The sequence below is a fragment of the Cydia splendana genome, chromosome 23 (assembly GCF_910591565.1).
Source record: "Cydia splendana chromosome 23, ilCydSple1.2, whole genome shotgun sequence".
In the NCBI taxonomy this organism is placed as follows: Eukaryota; Metazoa; Arthropoda; class Insecta; order Lepidoptera; family Tortricidae; genus Cydia; species Cydia splendana.
In genome coordinates, this window is record NC_085982.1 from 5,760,150 (window position 1) to 5,787,670 (window position 27,521).

General features: G+C 39.5%; 2 protein-coding genes across 2 annotated transcripts; one reads left to right on the plus strand and one right to left on the minus strand.

The window, feature by feature from the left end:
• The first annotated feature begins 61 nt into the window (after nt 1-61).
• LOC134801894 (coatomer subunit delta) lies at nt 62-22,970 on the plus strand. The gene is made up of 15 exons (XM_063774546.1): nt 62-188; nt 335-374; nt 463-583; nt 1,313-1,415; nt 2,211-2,330; nt 2,872-2,931; nt 4,391-4,502; nt 13,378-13,471; nt 14,709-14,870; nt 16,558-16,634; nt 17,336-17,424; nt 18,516-18,663; nt 19,687-19,798; nt 21,179-21,301; nt 22,771-22,970. The coding sequence occupies exons 1-15, from the start codon at nt 186-188 to the stop codon at nt 22,937-22,939; spliced, it is 1,533 nt and encodes a 510-aa protein (XP_063630616.1). The 5' UTR covers nt 62-185; the 3' UTR covers nt 22,940-22,970.
• Nucleotides 22,971-26,043: 3,073 nt separating this feature from the next.
• LOC134801714 (uncharacterized) lies at nt 26,044-26,964 on the minus strand. Its single transcript, XM_063774311.1, has one exon. It carries the CDS (start codon nt 26,953-26,955, stop codon nt 26,044-26,046), a length of 912 nt encoding a protein of 303 aa, XP_063630381.1. The 5' UTR covers nt 26,956-26,964.
• Nucleotides 26,965-27,521: the final 557 nt, after the last annotated feature.

The following is a 27,521-nucleotide window of genomic DNA, read 5'->3' on the forward strand; positions in this document are numbered from 1 at the left end:
TCTGTGATTGAAATGAGACAGTCCCTTGACAAATTATACTTGGTATTTTTTTATACAAATGGCAACCCAAATTCCAACGAAAAATTAAAAAATATTTCTACACGTCATCTGGCGACTGTCAAACAGTTTTACGCGAGGGTTTTCTTATTTTTAATGCAAATTGGTCTGTTTTGAACAATAAAAAAATGGTAAATTGAATTCTTTTAACAATAATAATCTAATTAATGACACTCCAAAGTTGTATCTTTTAAGACTTCTGTGTAATTGACAAATTTGTGGTCATCTTTCCGGCGTATGTTTATAGTTGAATTATTGAATATTTCGCTTATTTCAGGTGCTTATAGCAGCTACAGTATGCACAAAGTCAGGGAAAGGTAATTAAAATTAATTCCCTACTTATTTTATACAATGTGGTTCAGTTTTACATGAAAGTTATGATGATATACGTGTTCATGTTTTTAGCCCTAGTGTCACGCCAGTTTGTGGAAATGACGAAGGCGCGGATAGAGGGACTGCTGGCAGCCTTCCCCAAGCTTATGACTGGAGGCCGCCAACACACCTTCGTCGAGACTGAGTCAGTCAGGTAAGTTTCAAATTGTTTGTCAAATGTGTGTTCAAAATCTTCATGGCAATTAAAGAGTAATCATTTAACAAAATTTATATATATTCTCGTAATCTGCAGAAATCGCAGAAGAAATGTTGGAAAGGAACTGATTACTGAACATTTCACTGTTAACCCGTGGTGCCCCTCGTATCACACTTGTGATAGTAACTCAATTTGGGTTGTAGCGACTCAGTATCAGACGTGTGTTACTACAGAGCAATATGGGTCAAATTGCTTTACATCAATTTGTTCTATGGTGGACATTTGACTGGTTAAAAGAATAAGAGTGTGCATAGGTCACTTAAACTCACCTGCTTATAGCCAAGTCTGCTCCTGAATTTACCATGCCATATACAGCTGGAACCGGTTTTTTTGTAAAATCCGAAGTAGCCCAATATTTTAAATTATTTTATGCTCTTTACATAGGACTGAATCATGTAACAACTTCATATTATTAGATTTTCCCATTAAAAATTAAATAATAACTCAAAGAACAAAAAAAATAACGTAATAATACTGGTATTTTTTGTATGAAGTAAAAAGCGAATTTAAACTGTTGTGAGACATACTAATATTGAATAATTTTACAGTTTAGACTCACTTGTTTTAAGTCACTCGCGCGTCAACAACAAACAAGTGAGTCTAAACCGTAAAATTATTCAATAAGAAAAAACCGATTCCGAGCCTTGGCCATGTATTTTGTTGCAGATATGTGTACCAGCCGCTGGACAAGCTGTACATGCTGCTCATCACCACAAAGGCCAGCAACATCCTCGAGGACCTGGAAACTCTCCGCCTCTTCAGCCGAGTGGTAATTGTTTTTAATATTTACTAAGATTGTATTGGGCCCCATACATTCCACGACTCTTCTCTTTCCACACAAACTCTACTAGGATATACTAAAATAAATGTCAAGGGGCCCACTGATTACCAATTCACTGGACAATATCAGCCTGTCAGCAAAATTTGACAGCTCCGAACAACTGATAGGCTGATATCGTCCGGCAAACTGGTAATCTGTGGGCCCCTTCACATACAAGGAAAAAGTGACCAAGTCTTCCAGTGCCCAGGACTGGAATCAAACCAGAATTATTAGGTTCCACACAGAACGAGTTGCCTTGCGAAAATCTTGGTCTGCATAGACATGTTTAAATCCATTTGACAATCTGTTTGGCCTAATCGGAGCCACCCTGTCTGCTAGTGATCCTGAATTTGAAGCAGCCCAATAAGGCATTTATTTGTGTGATGGTTCTAATATTTATTTACAAGTCATTGGTGTTAGCCATGTTATGTTACCTGTCGTGATTGTTTCACGATGGTCTCATTGAAGATCAGCGCTGGAAGTCGCCAGCAACATGCTGAGGTGAAACCATTTCGTGGGAATTTCTCCTTTTTATGTTTCTCTGTTTTGTATAATTTTCTATTTTGTGGTTGTGCTCACGAATAAAATTATTTTTATTCTATTCTATGTATTTATACTTGTAATTATTATGTGTATCATTGTCTTCGCATACACAAAACAAGCTTTATAGAAATTACTATAGGTTTTCTTGATTTGTGTATGAATGTCCATAAATTTTATTTGATTTCAATGCTATTTCACCAGGTACCTGAATACTGCACCCAGTTGACTGAAACAGAGGTGTTGAACCAGGCCTTCAACCTGCTCTTTGCCTTCGATGAGATCGTGGCTCTCGGGTACAGGGAGAGTGTCAACTTGGCACAGGTAAAGTAATTAATTTAAAGAAAGAAATTATCAAACTCAATACACGACTTTGGTAACAAATGAAAGTGACGCAACCGCCCAGTGGTGAAGTCCGGATTCTTCATGGCGTTTCAGGGGTTCAGCCGCGATAGCTAAAGATGGCGTTCGAATACTTCGAATCTGGCTTTCACCAATGGAGGGTTTCGTCACTTTTTACGGTTCCGGACCCATAGGGTAAAAACGGGACCCTATTACTAAGACTCCACTGTCCGTCTGTCTGTCACCAGGCTGCATCTCATGAATTGTGATAGACAGTTGAAATTTGATGATGTATTTTTGTTGCCGCTATAGTAACAAATACTAAAAACAATAAATAAAATAAATATTTAAGTGTGGGCTCCCATACAACAAACGTGATTTTTATGCCGATTTTTGCGTAATGTTACGGAACCCTTCGTGCGCGAGTCCGACTCACACTTGGCCGGTTTTTCTTTACTATGTGACATCTATTTCAGTTTGCAATATCCAATTCATGTAAGTTTACGAAATATATCATTTTCAGGTTCGTTCCTTCGTCGAAATGGACTCTCATGAGGAAAAGATTTATCAGGCTGTTAGACAGGTCAGTACGAATTACGATAACTATCTACTAGTAGTAGTTACTAGTAACTATTCATCACATCAGCCTTTTATCGGCCACTGCTGAGCATAGGCCTCTCTTCGAGTACACTTATCTCAGTCCTGAGCCAATCTCATCCAGAAGTGACCCGCAATCTTCCGAATGTCCACCCAACGAGCCAACGAAGCCAGGCACTCCTTTATATAGAACCGTTGACATTCGACAATTGTAATTTGAAATTTAATGTAATAATAATATGCATGTCTTGCAACATTTACTATTTAGATATTAAAGAATTACATTAGCATAATATGCTTAGTACTTAAGATCTTGCATGCACGCAGTTAATGTTCACATACATGGCTTTGTCATGTCATGGAAAAACAATTTTCACATGCCTTATGGCAGAACATATTAAGGGTCAACATTGTAAATTTATAACATCCACTGTACTGTACCATATGTTCTTGTGAATAAACGTTTATTCATTCCTTTCGTCTGTAAGCGGCCACCATTCCGTTAACATTTTGGCGCACCTGCCAACACTGCTTGGCAACATGTTCCGCCCAGCTCCATTTAAGTTTGGTAATGACCTATCCGACGTCTTGCATCGGATCTCGACATTCCTCACTCGTTCTTGAAGTTTGATGCCGAGCATGGCGCGCTCCATGGCTCTCTAATAACTAAATATTACTGTGTAATTCAATAGGGAATATTACGCAAAACTCTGCGTAGAGGGCGTCTCTTGCTCAATCACATGGCCTACCGTGAAATACGACAGCCGAAAGTTCGGTTTCTGCCTCTCTATCTTGCCTATTCGATCGATAGAGGCAAGATAACGAAATTTCGATTTTCGCGTTTCGCGGTAGGCCACCTGTAAACATTATCAAACTACACAACGGGACTTAATCGCGTATTTAAGTTTTAAGATTTACCTCCGACGTTTCGAGGACGGCATTGTCCCCGTGGTCTCAGAGAAGACTGGCTCAAGTTGACATCAACATCTTCTAGCCGCGCGAGTTTTTCGAACTACCCGCACTTGGTCTTGTTTATCAATTTGAACGTTTTGCGCACCTGTAAACAAACCGCCTTGATGCATCAATGTCATAGTGAAAACTTGTCAAAAAGCTGTTTAAGGCCTAGTGTGTATAAGTTACTCTATGGTTTACTAAACAAATTAGTGCTGCACTCTGGCGGCAGAACATTGCAGTCATAGTCTAATAAAACATGGTCTTCTATTCCCAGAGTGACACAGGCCTACGTCACAATAACATGGCCGCTATATATAGCGCTATCGCATATTATCATATAGCGCTGTCGCATGATATTGAATTACACTTGTGTCAGTTAGGTGACCTAGAAAAGACGGGAATGGAGTACCAGGCGGAGTATATTATTATACCATGATTGCTGTAATAGTCCGTATTAATACATTGTGTTCATTTGTATATGTTTCTTGTAGACTCAAGAGAGAGAAGCGGCCAACCGTATGCGCGAGAGAGCAAAGGAGCTCCAGAGAGAACGGTTGGAAGCCGCCAAGAGGGGCGGAGCGCCGCGCAGCACCATGGCCTTCGGTGAGAAATAACACGAGAAATGTATTCACATTTGTCCCCACCCCACGTGATCGCCGCTATACAGTCAGTTGCAGAAGTTGCTAAGCGGGCGAGGCGTTCAAAATGACGCGACTTTATTGTTAAGAACCACCAGCACGCCCGCTCAGCAACTTCTGATGCTGACTGTACAGTGTACTTATAAGCACTTATTCTATACCCATTTGTGCTCGATGGGGATAAATGGGAATACACCCGAGAAATTAAGAGCCAACAGGAGTGGTCATTTCTCCATACAAACGTACTCGACTGTTTCCTCCGTGGGTTTTGAAGCTAGAGCAATGATTTTTTCAACACAGATTAATATTGTCAATATCTGTGTCAGACCGTTTAGCTTTTTTTGATATTTTTGTTTTTTAAGGCGCTAGAGCCCTTCAAAAATGGCCAAAATGGCCTAATTGACTATGCCGCAATGAGCAGGGCCGGATTAACCCTAAGTCAAAGTAGGCAACTGCCTAGGGGCCCCGCCTCGGTTAGGGGGCCCCGGCGGCTCAGAGCGCACCATCACAAAAAAAAAATGTTTCATAGGGTCAAAATTCACGCGTAAATTTTTTGTTCTTATTAATAATGAGTATGCTTTGTTATTGTTTTTTTTTCGATCCATTCTTTAATTTAATGAAACTGTAATAAAATGGAAGCAATACGTTACAGTTTGCGGGGCATATATGCGTACCTGGGGCCCGTTTCTCAAAAGCTTAACTTAAAAGCGTAACTTGTACCTAATACAAGTGGAAGTCCCTTTCTAACAAAAGCTGTCAAAAAGTGACATCCGCTTGTATTACAAGTTACAAGCTTTTGAGAAACGGGGCCCTGTTGTAAAGGTTTTCTGAAAAAATTTAACATTTACTTTTTTTCGAACAACTTCTGGGTTATATCGACTCAGAATCTATTATATCGACTATTGATTAAAACAAAGAAAAAGTGTCCCCAGTTTTTCATACGAATTTTGGGTGTCAGTTTAGTGACGGTCCATACAAAATGTATGTATGTAAAAATGCGCGTCACAAAAGTGGCCTATTTCGACGATTGGTTCATGTTAGAGCGCTCCTTCCTTACATCTCGGCCTTCGGCGTCGCTTTTTAAGAAATATCAACATTGATTTCAGTAGCTTGGCCTTTTGCCTCACATGAAAGCTCACTTTGCTAAAAAACGCTTCGGGCTTGTCGAGCAATGCGGAGATTGCTGAGCTCTACCTTTACTTCAGCCTCACTTTTTACCTCATTTTACCATTGGTATGTGTTTCTCATCTCCTCTACTTCAGCTTAGCTTTTGGCCTCGCTGCGGCTAGCTCGGCCAGTGGTCTCGCTTTTTAATACAATGGAATTTGGTTTGTGTCTGTGCTCAACTACTTATCCCGAAGCCTGAACGGCTTTGAGTTCGCATGAAAGCTCGCCTCACTGGGGCACTTCGGACTTTTAGGCCCAGGTGAAGATCGGTACCCGGCCTGGCCTTTTAACAGGCTTTCACAATTTGCGATATTGTTAAAAAAATTTGCGCTCGTTACGCTCGCGTTTTTGCTAAGTTTTTTGGTTGGCCCTCTATCTACATGTTAGCTTGACTGGTGAATTAATACAGTTAGACCAAGAAAAGTCTGCAATTATTTAGATAAGATACGCAGTGCAAGTGTTATTTATACGTTATAATTTCATAGAAGTTTGAAGCGCTGGTGGCCTAGCGGTAAGAGCGTGCGACTTTCAATCCGGAGGTTGCGGGTTCGAACCAGGGACCGTTACCGGTATTCTGACTACAGGTTATTATTGAGGTATAACCGGTGTAATTTGAATTTGGGTATTTATATCACTTAAGCTCTGAATAGAGGTATTCTAATACCGGTATTCAATAGTGTTATCGGTTTAGCCAATTGACAACAAATACCAATATTTGATAGTTTACTCGTAAAGCTATTACCGGTAATAAGTAAGTGCCAATACCGGTTGTAGTAGTACCACGATTCGTTCCTTCGCTACTCGTCAAGGACGTTGTCCGGCCCGCTTGTAAAGTTGTAAATACTTAAGATCCGGATCTTAGAATACCCGTTTTCATGTTGGCTGGTGAAATTAGCCGTTAGGTGATGATTTTGAATGATAAATATTTAATAGCGTTCATTTGATTCATTTCATTGTTTTTTTGTTGATTGAATTGTATTTTATTATGTATGTAGTATATAATCTCAAAGATATGAGCGCCGATTAGACGTGCGCGCCGCCGCAATAAAAGGAGTCCGCGCGCCGCCGCCGCCCCCGGTAGTTTAAAATTCGCGCCGAATATTTTTTTATAAGACAGTATTATGCAGCGTTAAAATATGTAATAGGTTGTCCGATAAGAAATAGTTGAAAATTATTGCGGGCGCCACTTCCTACGTAACTCTCACATTTTTGACGTAAAATACTTACTTAAACATGGCAATAATTACGTACTTACGGAAATTTTTTGGTTATATAATTTAATTTCTACTATTTTATGTCGCACCAACACCATACTAACTATTTCTTATGTGGCAGTACGATTTACATAAAAATGTGTTGTATGTACCATGTACCTATGGGTAAAACACATTTACAAAGTATAATGTCCAGTGTTTTAACCGTTGTCGATTACACGGCACTTTTGCTAAGTCCAGTATGTTGGACATTGCCAAGTATGCGGAGAGTAAAATTATCAAATTTTCTGGTAGTTTTTATGAATATGAATATGAATTAAACAGAGGGATTTTAGGTGTTTCAAAACCTTTTAAAAAGTCATTACTTGTCGTATTACAACGTAATGAACCAAATAGATAAAAAAATATTATTACGGATTTTTTTTCCTGTGCGTTCATCAAGACATCAAGAGACAGACCCGATTTCATTTGAGAAATTTCTTACGAAAATATTGATAAAATTGCGTGCATTATTACCATTGCTCAGATGTTGCTGCATCCTACGATACCCCGCTAAGTTTGATTTAATGTTAATAAAATGACGCCAATGACTGGTAAAATTTTACCACCTACGAGCTATAAAGTTTTTGGAAAAATATAAAAATAATAGGTTTTACTTTAGTTCATAACATAAGTTGACATCATCAGTAAGTGTATTTGTAATTAAAAAGGCAATTATTCTATAATTATTTAAAAAAAAACATGAATTTGACAAAAAAAACCTTATGCATATAAAGTACTGTATACTCGGCAACGTCCAAAATACTAGACGTCTTTTCATTATGTTGCTTATCTACAGTTCATGCCATAAAAACTTTTTTCCTACCATAATTCAATAAATAATCTTTATATTGTGAGGTTACTGTTAATTGAATCTATCACTAATTCACTACACCTTATAAAACAAAGTCCCCCGCCGCGTCTGTCTGTAATTATATGAATGTATGTTTACGATGAACTCAAAACCTACTCAACTGATTTTCATGCGGATTTCAGCTATCAATAGAAAGATTTTTGAGGAAGCTTTAGTTTAGGTGTACAATTTGTTAAGGTTTTGTGTAATCCGTGCGAAGGCAGTGCGGGTAGCTATAGTCAAATATAATACATAGTTATTATATGTACGTATCGCCAGGAGAGGTGAATGATTACACACACTGCTCGCACAGAGTACCTACTAATCGCAAAAATAGTATGAATGAATCAATGAGTAAATGTGACTTAAACGTACGATATTAAAAGTCTATAAAAAAACCTTCAAGAAACTTTTTTGCAGTTGATATCAACTTGATATTGGTACGAAATACGGAACACTAAAAAGAATATTAATTTCAAAATCTCGCTGTCATTACATGATTTTGTTGTTGTGTGCTTGACTTCAACTATCGTGCCCATACCTTTACATTCAATTGTTGAGGATATGTTCTGGAATAGACGTAGTAGGTTAGGCTCCATATCACCTATTTCTTATTCATTGCCATTGCCTCGTCACCGAGTCGCTAATTACTGCCACTTGTTTAGCTTAAGCATAGACAAGAGAAAGCATGCAGTCTAATATCTATTAATTTTAATTTTTAACAAGCAGAAACGTCTGCGAACGATGCTATTAAGCTTACAATAAATTTAAAAGTGGAAAAATTACTGTCTTGAGTGAGACTTGAACTCACGGCCTCTGGATTGATACTCCAGCGCTCTGCCATCTGAGCCACCAAGACCTCATCCATAGCCAGCAAATCTTTTCACCATATAGGTCAAGGTAAGCTTAATAGCATCGTTCGCAGACGTTTCTGCTTGTTAAAAATAAATTCCCGATCAAACTAATCTGCATAGCATTTGCAACGACAACGTGTGTAAATATCATCGGTAATGTCAAATTTCTATGAAAATATGACGTTTATATTATAGTAACACTCCCTCACTTTGTTCTGTTCAAATCGGTGCAAAGTTAGCTTAGACAGACTCTAGTATCTAACAAGGTCACGCCGATGCCACGCCGATAGCGCAGCGTCGGCGGCGGCGACGCGAAAATTTTGGCGGCGGCGGCGGCGCGCCGGCGCGGCGCTCATATTTCATATGGAAATGTTTTCTTACTCTTATCCGTACCGTATAGAATCAGTAATATCCAGCTTATTTTTACACCCGGTGAGCCAAGATGAAGTTTATAAATATATAATGTCCTTACGTAATACTAATTCTGTGGGCTTTGACCAAATACCCACTGCTATATTAAAATACTCAGCTTTAGTCATAACGCCTTTGCTGACTCATCTTATTAACATGTCTTTTGCGCGGGGTATATTCCCGGAGAAATTAAAAATCTCCGTAATCAAACCCTTATACAAAAAAGGAGATAAGCAAAATATTGAGAACTACAGACCCATCGCCCTACTTTCCGTCATATCAAAAGTCTTCGAAAAAGCCATGCACGCCCGTATCGTAAGCTTTATAAATAAATTCAATGTCCTAAAACCAGAGCAATACGGGTTTCAAAAGGGAAAATCCACTACATTAGCGGTTTTCAATTTAGTCCATAAGATATTAGAACATGTAGATAAGAAAGTGCCATGCACATGTATTTTCTTTGATATGAGTAAGGCGTTTGATTTCGTGGAGCATAACTTACTTCTTTTCAAGTGTTACCAATATGGTCTTCGTGGTAAAACCCATGAATGGCTGAAAAGTTATCTTTGCGATAGAATACAACATGTAGATATAAGTACTCTATCCGATAAAAATGAGCTGTGTTCGGTAAGATCCAAAAACAGACATAATAGAGTAGGCGTCCCACAGGGCAGCATCTTAGGCCCGTTACTCTTCTTAATTTATATTAACGACTTACCTGATGTATCAAATCACGATTGTACCTTATTTGCCGATGACATTTCTTTGATAGTACCCCTTAATGATAATTATAATAATGAAGAATATAATAATGACATAAACAATACTATTTATACAATAATTAAATGGCTTAAATGTAATAATTTGAATGTAAATATTAATAAAACTACTTATGTGCAATTTCACAACATATATGGCAAAAAACAGGACCTAAAAGTTGAATATGATGGAAAAACTTTAGTAGAGAATAACCAAGTGCCATTTCTTGGAATACTTTTAGATGATAAGTGCTCTTGGAAATCGCACATCGACAAAGTATGTGGAAGAACAAACAGCTTTGCCTATGCTCTTTGGCGTTTGACTAAAGTAACAGATAGACAAACTGCTATTCAAGCATATCATGGCTACATTTGCTCAATACTTAGATACGGGATTTTGATATGGGGTAACTCGGTGCATATAAATAGACTTTTTATCGCACAAAAACAATGCATACGCAATATTTGTGATGTACGACAGCATGTATCTTGTAAACCTTTATTCAAAGAGCTTAAACTTTTAACATTACCATCACTGTATATCTATGAAATGTGTATTTTTGTAAAGACAAATCCAAACCTATTTAAAAAGGTGAGTGATGTGTGGAGCTTTAATACCCGTTACCCAGATAACTTGTACTTGCCGAGAATAAAAACGAAATTATTTAAGAACAGCTGCTATCCAATGGCCATCAGATTATTTAATGCTCTACCGAACAGTCTCAAAAACTTGTCTTTAAGGGAACTGAAAAGAAAACTTTCGCAATGGTTGCTAGAAGAATGCTTCTATTCTGTTAACGAATTCCTGAAGAGAAATGAAATTGCCCGTAGCTATTAAGTATTTATGTAATTAAATGTATTGATTATGGTTTTGTAAAAATAGTTTAGACTAGAATAAGTGTTTATATTTGCATGTCTTTACTGACAAAGCATGTGAGACTCAATACCTCTGTTGTAAATACCTTTGTAATGACCATGTTTTTAGCAAATAAATTTCTGATTTCTGATTTCTGATTTCTGATTTCTGGGATTAATTCTTTTCATTAATTCATTAATTAACCTCGTGCCTTGAAACGGTCGCAACGCTCAACTTTACAGATTTCGAACCACTTGCTACGCTCGTGGTTAAATTATGAAATCTTTCGCTTGTACAGCGATCAATATTAGCATGAGGACTTAACAACAACTTTAACCTCTTGTCGCAAAGTTTTTGGTTACTTTTTGATCAAGTGCAATGAATACCGGTATTAAATACGAAAACCATTACCGGTATACTGAATACCTGTTATTATTGAGGTATTAATGAATACCGGTATTTCATTATGTCAATTAGTGTACAAATAGCGATAAAGATAAAAACGGAATGACAGCAATACCTGTAATTCCAATATAGGTATAACATTTTAACCGGTATTCGTTTGACAGTTTTTATACAGGTATTTAATAAAACCGGTTATACGGTCCCTGGTTCGAACCCCGGCTCGTACCAATGAGTTTTTCGGAACTTATGTACGAAATATCATCTGATATTTACTAGTCGCTTTTCGGTGAAGGAAAACATCGTGAGGAAACCGGACTAATCCCAATAAGGCCTAGTTCACCCTCTGGGTTGGAAGGTCAGATGGCAGTCGCTTTCGTAAAAACTAGTGCCTACGCACTCGGGATTAGTTGCCAAGCGGACCCAAGGCTCCCATGAGCCGTGGCAAAAATGCCGGGATAATAAACGCGGGGAAGATGATGAATTTCATAGAAGTTTGACGTTTAAAAGAACACTTGCACTGCGTGTGCTATCAAAATCGTTGCAGACTTATCTTGGTCTAACACTAATAATTTTAACATATGGAAATTCTTTATTACCATGTAGCTCCTAATAATGTGGCTCGGCGTTTTGTCTTATGGTCGGTGTTAGAAAAAAGCTTTATGTCCAAGCAATAAGTGCGAAAAAGACATCGTTCTGACTAGACTCGGATCGGCTCGGCTGAAGAAAGAAATTAAAAACGCAAACTTTTTTCCCTGTAACTGAACATGCTGTATGCAGAATTGACTGTAAGGGGGCCCCGAGCCTTGCACTGCCTAGGGGCCCCGACATGCTTAATCCGGCCCTGGCAATGAGAGGCGTGGTATTCAAAACTGATATCAATTAGCCAAAAAAGCAAAACGGTCCGACATAGATAATTTCATAATCATTTAGATTTCCAAATTTGGTTACGATTGGTTAAGTTTTGGAGGAGGAAACAGTCGAGTACGAAACCTCGATTTTTGAGATTTTTACGCAGGATTTTTCGCCTAAGCTGCAGTTGTCCCTATCGCACTAACGTCGCGGTTACGCCCCGTCAGAGCGACGGGTATATTCACCTCGAAATCTCAAAATTGAGAACGGGCTCAGCTCCTGTTTCGTCTTAAGTGATTCAATGTCGTTTAGGAGTCATAAGCATGAGTCATTTTGTTCATTAGCCCGCTATTTCCTATTCCGGTTGGCCGGTTGAAGTATTTAGCAGAAGGTGTTAATTTTCCTAATATACAGGGTCATTTTTGGACCGTTAGCCATATTGTACGAGGTGATTAGGTAGGCCATACTGAATAACTTTTTCTATGGGACAAACCCCGAAATCCCAACGGTCCATAAATGACCCTGTATTTACATTTACATACAAGGTGACATTTTAACCACCAGCCATACTCTGCGGAGTGACTTCATAGGTCATACTGAACAACTTTTATTATGGTCCAAAATGCCGTAATCGCGAAAAAAAATTGGCTATTTCATTACAATCCGACTGATGTGATGCCTCTGATTTCTATGGGATAGCCAAATTGTTTTTCGCGATTACGGCATTGGTCTCATAATGAAAGTTGTTCAGTATGACCTATAAAGTCACTACGTATGCCTGGTGGTTAAAATTTGGTTAAAAGATATAATAGAAGATAAGTACTAATTGGATATCTGTTACGACACGACCTGTTCCTGAAGGACATCATATAAGGAAAAATAGAGGGAAAGAGAAGAAGAGGAAGACCTAGAAAAAATTATTACAACCAAATAAAAGAAAAGGTTCAGGTCGTGTCATACCAGACGGTTAAGGAGTTGGCAGAGGACCGGACGAGTTGGAGATTGCTCCACCGACAAGAGCACAGCTCTTAAATGTAAAGAGAGATCCAAAAGGAATGTAAGAATAGTTATTTGTACAACAAGAGATCAAAGTTTGATATTTCTTCGAGTGCTTATTTTGAGTCCCGTGCAAGCGATTCAAAAGCGCACGAGATGTAAATAACTTTGATCTCGTGTAGTACACAAAATTTTTCACCCTAAGCAGTGAGAACATACCTAGAGGGACAGAGATAATAGAACCCAAGTATATCGAACTTGTATTAGACCCCGCATGTTGAAATGACATTTGACTATAAAGGTCACTTGAATGTCATTTTGCTCACTGAGTGAGACAAAATGACTCAGTGAGCAAAATCGCATTTTGCTCACTGTTTTTAAGAAGCAAAGTACCCTTGTTCGAGCTGCTGAGGTGAAAATATAATTTATCGTTAACAGGTAGTAGCGGTGGTTTCGGCAACCAGTCTATGTCTTCAGCTGCAGGAGTGGAACCCATCGCGGAGAAGATTCCCACCACACCAGCTAGGGACACGTGAGTATCTGAGTATAGTCAGGCGTGGCTCACTCCGCGATTTCGTCGCTTTGCTACAGGTAGCTAAAAGTACATCCGTTCAACACCAATTTTGGTGGCTAGCCATAAGCCGCGCGTGGCGCTGTCGCCACCTAGCGGCCATACCTGTCCTGATCGTAACAGACGCGTTTTGTTAGAGAGTGAGTCTTCTGTACCTAGTACTATTATTTATTCTGTGGTATAGTATGAATTTTCTCAAATGATTTTTACGCCTAAGAGCGTTTTCACATTGTCCGATCCGATATCGGATGTCGGTAGGAAGTAAAATGTAAGAAATATGTGTCTCTCTGTATTTATTTATATATTTAATAAATCATTATTACTAAAAAAACGATAGACAACACAAAAAAGGCGGACTTAATGGCAATGGCGCTCTCCTGCAGGTGCTTTTGTCATAGGCGCCTTCCGACATCCGATATCGGTGCGGCGCTTCCGATAAATTCAGCCATGTCGGAGCCCCCTGTCAGCTGTCGGACCGATATTTGTTTATGTGCGTATGTGTAGGCATAATGTTTGTTGTAGTGTGCGTGGGCGCGCCCCCGCGGCTTGACTACGCGGATGTAGGATCCTACATCCGATATCGGATCGGATAATGTGAAAACGCTCTAAGGCCTTAATGTGTTAAACGAAAACCATTGTTTCTTTTGTGCGAGCGGTTAGCTCCCGTATTAGACACGTGGCAAAGCAACAATGTCCTTTAAAAAGCGACTTTATCGTGTTGGTTTTAAGGTTCAAGTCCTACTTTTTGCACCTGTATCGTAATGTACTGTTACAGTACATCTGGTGCTCCATTACGACACTGTGCTATATATAATAAGCACATTACATAAATACGTTGACAATTTATAGGGCCATATGTACTGTAAAACGTTGTACGATACACGTGCGAATAGGTAATTCGTAACTCGTGTCGCGAACTTTCTATTTTCCGCACTTATATCGTAAATAACTACATATTACAGTAAGTACATATGGTGCTACTTTACCGCCATAAGGCGGGATGAAGGACAATAGTGTCTATGTCAAAAATTTAAAGGGCCATATGTACTGTAAAACGTTGTACAATACACGTGCGAAAAGGTAATTCGCAACTCGTGTCGATTTAAAACACTCCCTTAGTCGTATTTCAATTTATCGCCACTCGTTGCGAATTTCCTACTTTTCGCACGTGTATCGTAATGTACAATTACATTTCCAGTCGTCCAGCAACCCGTTCAGCGATGAAGCTCGGCTCCCGCGGCACGGACGCCGAGTCCTTCGTGTCCAAACTGCGCAGCGAGGGCGACGCCGCCGCCGCAGTCACCCCCACTATCCAACCCGACGTCAAACCTGGGACTTTACCCGCGCCCGACCAGAAAGAGTACGTACTACAGCTGTCCCACTCGCTCATGTTCGTGTCCAAACTGCGCAGTGAGGGCGACACCGCCGCCGCAGTCACCCCCACTACTCAACCCGACGTCAAACCTGGGGCTTTACAGGCGCCCGACCAGAAAGAGTACGTACTACAGCTGTCCCACTCGCTCAATGTCGTGTTTAAACTGCGCAGCGAGGGCGACGCCGCCGCCGCCGCCGCAGTCACCCCCACTACTCAATCCGACGTCAAACCTGGGGCTTTACAGGCGCCCGACCAGAAAGAGTACGTACTACAGCTGTCCCACTCGCTCATGTTCGTGTCCAAACTGCGCAGCGAGGGCGACGCCGCCGCCGCAGTCACCCCCACTACTCAACCCGACGTCAAACCTGGGGCATTACCCGCGCCCGACCAGAAAGAGTACGTACTACAGCTGTCCCACTCGCTCATGTTCGTGTCCAATCTGCGCAGCGAGGGCGACGCCGCCGCCGCAGTCACCCCCACTACTCAACCCGACGTCAAACCTGGGGCTTTACCCGCGCCCGACCAGAAAGAGTACGTACTACAGCTGTCCCACTCGCTCAACATCGTGTCTAAACTGCGCAGCGAGGGCGACGCCGCCGCCGCAGTCACCCCCACTACTCAACCCGACTTTAAACCTGGGGCTTTACCCGCGCCCGACCAGAAAGAGTACGTACTACAGCTGTCCCACTCGCTCAACATCGTGTCTAAACTGCGCAGCGAGGGCGACGCCGCCGCCGCGGTCACCCCCACTACTCAACCCGACGTCAAACCTGGGGCTTTACCGGCGCCCGACCAGAAAGAGTACGTACTACAGCCGTCCCACTCGCTCAGCATCGTGTCTAAACTGCGCAGCGAGGGCGACGCCGCCGCCGCGGTCACCCCCACTACCCAACCCGACGTCAAACCTGGGGCATTACCGGCGCCCGACCAGAAAGTGTACGTACTACAGCTGTCCCACTCGCTCATGTTCGTGTCCAAACTTCGCCGCCGTACCAACCTCCACACAACCTGTGTTCCAAAATCTGTGTATCCGATTGACGTAAATTTAACAAGTGCGAGTCACACTCGCCCACCGAGGGCTCCGTACTTTTTAGTATTTGTTGTTTTAGCGGCAACAGCTATCACGGTTCATGAGATACAGCCTGATCACAGATAGACAAATGGTACATCTGTGAAGATTTCAATTGTCTAGCTGTCATGGTTCATGAGATACAGCCTGGTGACAGACAGACAAATAGACAGGCAGACGGACAGTGTAGTCTTAGTAATAGGGTCCCGTTTTTACCCTTTGGATACGGAACCCTAAAAGTGAGTATGAGTCTTCTTTGACCTTTTCTCCGTAGTGATCTACTTGCTGCCTTTATGAACCGCAGCCAACATAAGATTTTTTTCTGAGGTTGTTCCAGAGCGATAATTCGTCAAAAATTTAAGGAGATGTATCGTGAAACACGGACATTTGGGGAGTCAAGGAATTGTAAACACGTAAAAAATAAAATATTTAAGCCCTTTCCTCCCATTTTCTACGTGTTTGGGTGACTGCCATTCCTCATTCATCCAACGGAGCGGCAGCTGACGTTAACAATACATCATAATACATCTGCTTTAACCACTTGACGAGTTGAGGAGGATATTTATTACTGGACTATTTAAATAAGTAATTTCTTTATTTCAGTGTTCACCTGAGATTTGAGGAGAGGCTTAACCTGGTGGCCGGACGTGATGGCGACATACAGAGTTTCGAGCTCTCGGGTAAGCAAAACTCGCCTTTACTGTTAAAAAAATACAGTACACGTATACCGTACGATTTGGAGAGAGAAATTATTAGTATAATCAAAGAGAATTTGATATAGAGGCGGATAGTCAAAAGTAATTTTTGTAGCCACAGTATATTTACTGCCATCTTTCGACACATAATTAAAACTTTTAGTACGCCATCTGACTTTGATCCTTTTTCTTTCACTGATATGTATTAAATTTGTTAAATGTCAAAAAGTATCGCCATCTACACGAGCATAGACCAAAGGTATGGCGCCATTTTTTCAAGCGAAGGCGCCATAGCATAGTATAATGCTTAAAGCTTCGTTGGCTCAGCGACCCAAAATGAGACTTGGCCTCCGCCTCCGACACAAGACAGCGCCACTTTTCTAGGTCCTGTGCGACCTCTCGCCAATTGTTGAGTCGAAGTTCGCGCAGATCCGCATCCACCATGTCGCACCAGCGATACCTGGGGCGTCCGATAGGACGTCTTCCTGCTGGGCGGCCCAGGTATGCTCTTTTCACGTTCCGATCTTCATCCATTCTCTCAAGGTGGCCCAACCAACGGAGTCTGTGAGCTTTAGTCTCCCCCATGATGTTAGGTTCGGCCACTAGGTCTTCGATCTCACGGTTCCTAAGGACTGACCAGCTTCCGTCTTTTTTTTTGATAATAATTAATGGTATATTTTGTACAGGTCTCCTGACACTGCGCATCAGTAACGAGCAGTTCGGCCGCATACACGTTCACGTCGATAATAAGGACACCAGGCCGTTGCAGTTACAGGTAAGTACAGGCTACTAACAAAACAATAGCGTGTCGGAATATATGAACAGATTTTATTGACTGATTTTTAGGGTTCCGTACCCAAAGGGTAAAAACGGGACCCTATTACTAAGCCTCCGCTGTCCGCCTGTCCGTCTGTCCGTCCGTCTGTCTGTCACCAGGCTGTAACTCATGAACCGTGATAGCTAGACAGTTGAAAATTTCACAGATATATTCTGTTGCCGCTATAACAACAAATACATACTAAAAACAAAACAGAATTAAGTGGGGCTCCCATACAACAAACGTAATTTTTTTGCCGGTTTTGCATAATGGTACGGAGCCCTTCGTACGCGAGTCCGACTCGCACTTGGCCGGTTTTTTCAAATACGCCACCTTTTTCTAGTGTCAAATGGCTTAACTCTGTTTTTATATCCCGGATATTAAAATTTGATCCAAAACAGTTGTTCTAAAATGACGATTGATTTATACAAATTGAGGGAAGGGATGACTGGGGTGAATAGGGACAAAACATGAAATGTGATCTACCTGACAAGTTCTTAAAAAATACCCACTCTTTTAATAATCTACTATTATTTTCAATCGCATGATACAATTTGTGTAAGTACTTTTTGAGAGATTGTCAGGTAAATCACATTTAAATTTTTGTCCCTATTCACCCCAGCCATCCCTATTCACCCCGGTTGACGGTATGAAATTTGCAAAAATAATGTAATTTTCCTATCTGGTATTCTGCCCTGCTAAGCCAATTAGCGGCATCTCGAATAAAAAATTAATGCAAACATACCTTAAACCTGCCTGTCTGCCTTAGGACGTCCACCCACAAGATGGACAGACGACCTTGTTAAGGTCGCCGGAGGACGCTGGATGCGGGTCGCTTCCAACCGGTACGAATGGAGGTCCAAGGGGGAGGCCTATGTTCAGCAGTGGACGTCTTATGGCTGAGATGATGATGATATACCTTAAATTCTTAATCTAAAAATTCCAATTTCAACGTCATTTGTTTTTGAGATAACGCTATTTATGAGGACAGTATTATAAGAACAAGCTTTTTTATGACCCTGCAATAATAATAATTCTATTGTCCACAGACTCACCCCAACGTCGACAAAGAGGCATTCCGATCCAGCGGCGTGATCGGCTTGAAGCAGGCACAGAGACCGTTCCCCCTCCACTCTGATGTCGGCGTTCTAAAATGGCGTCTTGCAACTGCTGACGATAAGCTCGCTCCTATCTCAGGTAAATAAATAAGTAAATAAATATTATTACAATCTTACAAAACTTACGGACCGTAAGACAGCAACAGATTAATTGCCAATTGTCAGTCGGGAGAAAAGTAAATGAAATGGTCACCCTATCCCTATCCACCGACGGAGTGGCAGCTGACTTAATAGCTAGACCAGTGGTGGGCAAAGTAAGACCCGCGGGCAAGATCCGGCCCGCCGCCGCGCGGTCCTTCGAAAAAATGTGTAAGAGTTAGACCAAGAAAAGTCTGCAGGGATTTTGATAGCCCACGCAGTGCGTTATTTATACGTCACAATTTCATAGAAGTTTGACGCTTAAAATAACATTTGCACTGCGTGGGCTATCAAAATCGCTGCAGAGTTTTGTTGGTCTAAGTCTAGATGACCAGCGATATAATAAAAATGCATTTTTGCACCCTCCTCTGAAATTCCTTAAAGTTTTGGCCCCTCATGAGGAAAGTTGGCCCACCACTGGGCTAGACTGTTCCCACTTCACTCTGATGTCGGCGTATTGAAGTGACGTCTCGCCACCGCTGGTGACAAGCTCGCTCCTATCTCGGGTATAATTTATGAACCAAATTTTAATAACCAATTCTCAATCTGGAGAAAACGAAATGAGTTGGCTACTGTTTTATAGTCACCAACGGAGCGGCAGCTGACGTTTATTAGGTAGTATGTAGGTAACTAGGCCTATTAATTGTTATAACTGTTATTGCCAATGTTTTTTTAATTGGTGGTATGTATAGTTGTTTATAATAAAAAAATAAAAAATAAATTATAAGCATCAGCAATTAGGAAGCGTTCAGAAACTTTTCTTATGGCGCCTCCGGGCTTTTGAAATACAACAGTGACTCGAGTTCAGTTTCTAATTGGCTTAGCATTAACCTCCTAGCGGCGTTATCGGACTAAATCGGGGGTTTTTTTTACTAGGTTTTCACATGTTTTGTGGCATGTCTCTATTCAAAAAATTACTCAAATACCTTTTTTGTGTATAAAATTTCTCACTTTTTTTACACAGTAAACTGCTGGCCGTCAGAGGGCGCCAACGGCGGCTGTGACGTCAATATCGAGTATGAACTCGAACAGGATCATCTTACCCTGCAAGACGTCACTATCAACATTCCTCTGCCGTAAGCATAGTCGATAGTCGTTTAAATAAGTTTTTGCCAAAAATTTCATTTTTGGTACAAGCTTTTATCGCTGACTGTACTTTTCTTACGACAGACAACTAATACTCATCGAGACAATTCTAAAAACCTCTAACACAATTAGGTTGCGTTGTTTCATCACAGAGTTCCTATGGCCACCTCCTGTGTCCATCATCAGATCAGCTCGATGGTACCATAATATTGCATTGTCATCCGATTTATACATGCATGCAAAATTTCAGCTCAATCGGAAACCGGGAAGTGGATCAAATTTAACTTGCAAGATTTGATTACAGAAAACTTGTAAAAATACATCTTCCTTGCGTTGTCCCGACATTTGGCATGGCTCATGGGAGCCTGGGTTCAGCTTAGCAACTAATCCCAAGAATTGGCGCGGGCACTAGTTTTTACGAAAGCGACTGCCATCTCACCTAATCCAGAGGGTAAACTAGGCATTATTGGGATTAGTCCGGGTTTCCTCACGATGTTTTACTTCACCGAAAAGTGTCTGTCAAATGATATTTTGTACATAAATTCCGAAAAACTCATTGGTACGAGCCGGGGGTTGAACTCGCGACCTCTGGATTAAAAGTCGCAACGCTATTACCGCTAGCCCACCACCGCTTTTCAGTCTTAAAAATTCGTACAGTCTAATCTGGCAGAAAGGATGAAACTTGACATGCGTTTGGTTTCACCAAAAAGAAAATTGGTGAAAACAAATCGTCAAGCTATTTTTGAATTCTGAAAAAAAAAATCAATCCTACTGTCGGCTTTCGAAACTTTTTTACTGCAGGGCCACGGCCTGACCTTCGACTCATTTTTGAAGTGAAAACTTCTTTAGCGGCGCTCTGCACCTTTTGGTGATGGGGAAAAAATGTTAAACTCGCGACAGGTCACGTGACCGTAAGATTCGTAAGACGTGAGACGGACACGTGACCTGATCGAGAAACTGTTACAATGTCATTGAGTTTTCACTTCTGCCGGCACTACCGGAGTGCAACCCGTTGTTTTTTTTTCACGGGCCGGATTGTATGGCTTTTAGATCCTTCTCTAAGTAAGGGCTAGCGGGCCTTACTTTCGAAACCCCTGCTCTAAATCGACATTTATTCCGTTCTGATATACACCTTACTTATTCTGTAAGCGACGGCCTAAGAAAATTGTAATTTGATGAATTGCCTAATTGGAAGAGTTAATGAATTGCCTAATAATTGAAGTAAGGAATGCGCAAATTGAATGATTGCTATTAGCATTATCCAGGCGCTATACCTACTTTAGCAGCTGTCACTAATTCCACGCGGACGAAGTCGCGGGCAAAACTAGTTGTTTATGTAATAAATCCCATCTTTGATTTTTTTTCTTCAGAACCGGCAACAGCTCAGTAGTGGTCCACCAATGGGAGGGCAGCTACGCGCAGAAAGGCCGCAACCTGATCTGGAGCATTCCACTCATCGACAAGCAACATAAATCTGGCAGTCTTGAGTTCACGTGAGTATAATGTCTACTCAAGGGTGTTTAGGTTAGGTCTCGGTTCTGTAGTGGACTAATGGGAGGGCAGCTCAGAATTGGTCCACCAATGGGAGGGCAGCTACGCGCAGAAAGGCCGCAACCTGATCTGGAGCATCCCACTGCGACTACGTAAAAAACACATTTCAAAATCACTACATCTTATATGTATAACAAAGTCCCCCGCCACGTCTGTTTCTGTCTGTTTGCATGTTCGCGATAAACTCAAAAACTACTGAACGGATTTTCATGCGGTTATCACCTATCAATAGAGTGATTCTTGAGGAAGGTTTAACGGGTTGGCTTAAAGTAATGAGAATTTTTGTTTTCGGACATAAAAACAAAAAGACAATGGCCATGGATTTCTGGATGTTATATTGAAGAACTATGCAATATCCAACCTTAGAACCAAATTCAAGAATGAAGTAATTGGCCTCCCTTGTGTTAGTTTACGTAACATGCTTCTGACCGTTTGCTTTTCACTTTGGACAAACTACCAAGTACTCTCTGACTGATCGTTTTGTAATTACACGGTAAAATTTATTTTATTCTATAATATTTTTGCCTACTATCGCAATATACATATCAGAGTATACAATATTTGCCAAAATTCTTCGATTGATTTAAGTCTTGGGGATATTCTAGGGTTGGAAACGTTTAGTCGTTTTTCCGCGAGAGCCTAAAACCAGTTAAAAACGTCATTGCATACATTTTACCAAAATATTATACATAAACAATTTTCTCTAAATATCAATCAGTTGCAGATTTCATGAAAATTTTTAGTCAGTTAGCAATTGTGAATGATGGCATGATATAGATAACAAGCTAATATGCCGAAATAATCAAAATTAACGGCAATAAAACAGTTATGGAATGTGAATAAAACGTTGTCCAAAGCATGACGCAGAGGGTTCGAACACAGTTATGAGAAATCGGATGTGGGAGACGTTATTGTATATATAATGTTTTCTTGTAATTTAAAATATGCTCTTGTTTGTCATTGTAAAATTTCGAAAACCCATAGCTAATGTCTTTTTTTATATTTCCGAAAACGAAAATTCTCATTACTTTAAGCCAACCCATTACGTGTATAATTTGTTAAGCCGTGCTAGTATGTATTTGATAAAATAATTTAAGTTTTTCTCAAAGCTGTACTGTTGTCTTAGAAGGGTCCCTCTGTTTGACATAATTATTGAAAGTCATAATGTATTTTCAGATTATCATTAGTCATAATTTTGAAACCGTTAACTTTTCAGGATTTTCGTAAGGTTATCCTATAGATAGGTTAGGTTAGGTTTGTTTTATGGCAATCCTGAAAAGTTACGCGTCTCTGAGAAAAACGAAATTATGACAAACGAAAATGTGTACAAACAATACATTATGACTTAAAACTTTTGGGAAACAATAGAGACCCTGTCTCAGATTGTCCCCTAATATCCCCGTTTCCACAGGGTGACCCCAGCGATCCCCAACGACTTCTTCCCGCTGACCGTCTCTTGGAGCTCGGACACCACCCTGGCGCTCCTGACCACCACCGGCGTGTCGCAGGCGGCTGACGGCTCGCCCGTCGACTACTCGCAGGAGATCAGCTTCCATCCCGACAAATATGAGATCGTCTAGGTGCGGTCATACAGAAATATAGTAAGAATTAGTGATCCAAAAGACTCGAGCCTCATCTCTTGACACCTAAAAGGCTAAAAGCCTATTTTACTAATAAAATAGAAAAGGCTTTTAGCCTTTTAGGCGTCAAGAGATGAGGCGAGCCCGAAAAAAAGAGCTAAAAGGCTCGAGTCTTTTGGATCACTAGTAAGAATACAGTGCTCACTCCATACACATCAGTTTTGATACCAAAACGATTATTTTTTTCGCAGTCGACATCTAGCATCGAGTAGCGGAATTATCAGTACCGGTACTTGATAATAGAATTCTCTAGTGACGCGATTCACGAAAATTGTATTGAACAACGATTTACAATTAATATTAAAAGCAGAAGGAGTTGAAAATAAAGTTCCGGTTAATCCGGTTGTAATATTAGCTGAAAATTGTTGAACATTAGACTTTTCGGTCGTCGGAACATCGATTGTCAAGTAGCAGTACTGATAATTCCGCTATTCGATGCTAGATGTCGACTACGAAAATAATAGTCGTTTTGGTACTAAAACTGATGTATGGAGTGAACACTCTATATATTTTTTTCTCTATGGTGTGGTGTTAGACCCAATCGCAGTTTTGCAAACTCGTAATGGCTATGAGATTCATGTGAACCTGTCTTTCGTTCGTTCTTTGATAGAACACATCAAACTCGATGTATGTATACAGATGTAGTGCATAATTGTTTTCCATCGTATTTTCTCGGAAACGTTCGTATTTGTCATGCTACTTCAGTCAACGTCAGTACTTTTTTACCGAGACTGACTGAAATAGCAAGACACGTTCGTAAAATAATTATGCACTACATTTGTAACGTATTATCATGGCTATTATGTGTTTGCGAAATAAAATATTATACATTTCAATTAAGTTAAAATTGTTTATTCATTTATTTTCTTGTAGTTAAAATTCCATTTTCACATAAGTGAGGACACTTTGTAAAATATTGATAACATATTTTTTAGTTAAAGAAAGTATTATAAAATGTGTGAATTCTATATACCTAAATGGTAAGAAATAGTAAGAATGTCTACCTACTTTATTTAACTTTTTGGACGTCAATGACCGATTAATCGTCACAGACCACAGAACAGCACAGACCTACGTGCATATCCATAAAGTTCAATTTCAGTTTTGACACTTCGGTGACGTGGCGTCCGACAGCTTTTGTGTTTGACACGGCGTCGAAAAGGTTAATATGATTGATAGATTTTAAAAAGTACTTTATGAATGCATAACGTTCGAAATGAAACAGGTTCAGATATATATATTAAAACCGAAATTGATTTTATTAACATAAAATAGCTATTAAAACTGTAAAATATTATAACATTATCAATAAACATTGAGAATATATTTATTTTTCATTTACTTTACACACATTGTTAACAATTTGTGTCATTTTTGTTCCCAAATGCAGATATGTGTGAAAATGAGATGGTGATGAGATGATTTAATAATGAAACACATGTTTTATATCATAAACAACTTATTGCATGCGTTTTAAAGATCGTCGTAGTAAATACAATTATCATGTATTTTAACTAGGTGGCACTTATCAGTAGCTATCCTTATTGACCAATTCGGAGACTTAGTAATAAAATTTGTGTACTTTTGAAATTACTCACATAATATTACTAAGACTCCGCTGTCCGTCTGTCCGTCCGTCTGTCTGTCACCAGGCTGTAACTCATGAACCGTGATGACAGAAGCTAGACAGTTGACATTTTCACAGATGATGTATTTTGTTGCCGCTATAACAACAAATACTAAAAACAAAATAAAATAAATATTTAAGTGGGGCTCCCATACAACAAACGTGTTTTTTTTGACGTTTTTGCGTAATGGTACAGAACCCTTCGTGCGCGAGTCCGACTCGCACTTGTTATTAGAGTTAGACCAAGAAAAGTCTGCAGCGATTTTGGTAGCCCACGCAGTGCAAGTGCTATTTATACGTCATAATTTCATAGACGTTTGACGTTTAAAATAACACTTGCACTGCGTGGGCTATCAAAATCGCTGCAGACTTTTGTTGGTCTAACTCTATTTAATATGTGCCCCAATTGAAGAAGCTATCTACATTCGTGTATAAGGCACACAATTATACCTAGGTAATATTTTTTAAACTTAAATGTTGATCAACAAACGCGAAGTTTATCTGGGATCACGCTGTTAACTTGTTGTTTTCCTACCGTTATCCCTATGCGTGAAACACGAAAGATCTAGAATTTTAGTAAATAAAATATACATTTCAACACACAAAACAATTATGAGAGCAACGAAACCTATAGTATTTTCCTACTTACTAAATTTTTTTTGTTTACAAATACATAGTTATTCAGGCCACTATCACTTAGCAGGCCAGCTGCAGGGGTTTAAATTCAATCGAGAAAATAGTAGTATATTTCATTTCCACAATAAAGATAACTCGTTCTAAAACTCATTTATTAAAATCGGCTTAGCAGTTTCGTCGCTACGAAAACAGTACTTACCTACTACTTACAGTACTTACCCACACTTCTACATAAATCTACAGACATAAATTGCTAAAACGCCTAAAGCCATAACCCCTCCTTTTAGGATTGTCGTAGTCGGGTAAAAATAAGCTAAAGCCGCTAGGTATCAATTAAACGCCCTCAATAGATTATACAACCCTTGCTGACATGCCAATCTGTCCTCTATCGATGAGGTTTCGTTGCTCCCTTAATTGTTTTGTATATTTACCAATTCCGGGGTTAGCTCTTAGTCTATTATAAGTAGGAATTAATGTGTTTCCGCTGTATAGTTGTGATTATTTCTAAGAAAATATTTAAATAATAGGAAATTAAGATTCTACTTATTAGGATTAGCGTCTATCTTCAATTAGGCATAGGTATTAAAATTAAACAACTTAAAAATTGTGATTAATTTATTAAAATGAAAATCGAGTAAACGCTGCAATAACTTTGTTATTTATCTGATGGAATTTATTCTTAATTGGTTCACTTGTGATCGCCTTATTCTCGTAAATTTAAGAGTTTAACAAATTCGTACATACAACCTTTAGCAATACCTTTTAAGTAGTACAAGGATTATTAAAAGTCTTCAAAATATTCCTTGTGCTGTTTCATAATAGTGAAAAAATTAAATTCATACAGTTTTTTGTCTTTAGCGTAAAATTGGATCATAGTTGGTTGCGGTCCGAAGGCAGTCAGTTCTACTTCCAAGCTGACTTCAGTTGTTGGTCTGAGTTCTCTACTAATAGTAGCATCTGGCTTGACAACGTATATTGTCTTATCTACAAGCAAAACTGATCCTTTTTCCATGCCGTTTAGGGGTGCAATTAGCGTGAGTTTATTAATTTGAGACGGTAAACCTACTACTTTCTTAGGTTCAGTGTTATCTGCATCGTTAAATACATACACGTTCTTTTTAGAATCTAAGTAATACATGTTTCCTTCAAAACCGAACACAAAAGCTTGTACATCTTTGACGGGTGCTACTTTAACGCTATTAGTTGCTTCATTATTAAGCTTGAACACTTCATGGTTTGCAGTTAAATAGTAAACAGTATTTGTCACTTTGTTATGCGCTAGTTGAATAATATTATCAGTAACAGTGCCATGTTTCGCAGCACTATTATCAGCCTCATTATATTTGTAAATGCCATCATTAGCTCCGAAATAAATTACATTTTCATTAGTAGCTACGGCGTCTCTGCCATTGTCTAGTACTTTAGTAGCTTTACCGTCTTTGAAAACGTATAATCCTTTATCTTTTGGTTCACTGTTATTGATTTCAGCTTCTACAAAAAACATTGTATTTGGCCCATCATTTTGGAAGTTTAATTTGTTGAAGGGGACGTATATTTTCACGATGTCGTGTTCGCTGGTGTAGATGATGTATTCCTCTTTGAAGAAGTTTTCTGTCACGATGACTGTTTTACTAGTGCTAGGTGCGGCAGTGCACGCTAGGAAGAGACAGGATATAAATGGTAGGATCTTCATTTTGGTAGCCTGAAAAAGAAATCAAAAGTAAATTGCGAACCAATGAAGGGATGCGTAGTTTTACCCTTCTTTGCATGGTTGCCACCAGCCTTCCTGGCTTTCGGAGGTGATTGATATTTATTTTTAAGACTGTTAACTTTTAACACTAATCCATTTTCTGATTTTTTACATAAATTTACGCGGTATTTTAATTTATAAAAATTACATTTGTTTAAAGACGAAATGTCGGAGTATATGATTTTGGGCAGATTTTTCGGGGTTTGCAATTATTTTATATTTACAAACTTTATCATAGGAATATCACAAATAGTGTACCTTTGTTATGGCAGTAAATTTTTTATTATACCCCTTACTATTTAGCCTATTCAATTACTTACACAGATTTCGCAGTAAAAATTGATGTTATAATTTTTCCCAGAATCAGTAAACAATTACGTGACACATATATTAATGTCGGGCAAAAATAAAAAATCATTTTAATTTTCTATTTATTAATTTATTACTATTCGGAGATCCAACAGCTGTTAACATGTTAATAGGTTTTATAAATGTGATACAAAAAGCCA

Excerpts from the sequence above, each read along its gene's own strand:
- LOC134801714 (XM_063774311.1), bottom strand. The coding sequence starts at position 26,955 with ATGAAGATCCTACCATTTATATCCTGTCTCTTCCTAGCGTGCACTGCC.
- LOC134801894 (XM_063774546.1), top strand. Across the intron at positions 1,416-2,210 it reads TCCGCCTCTTCAGCCGAGTG|GTACCTGAATACTGCACCCA; the intron begins GTAATTGTTTTT and ends CTATTTCACCAG. Across the intron at positions 17,425-18,515 it reads CCAGGCCGTTGCAGTTACAG|ACTCACCCCAACGTCGACAA; the intron begins GTAAGTACAGGC and ends TATTGTCCACAG.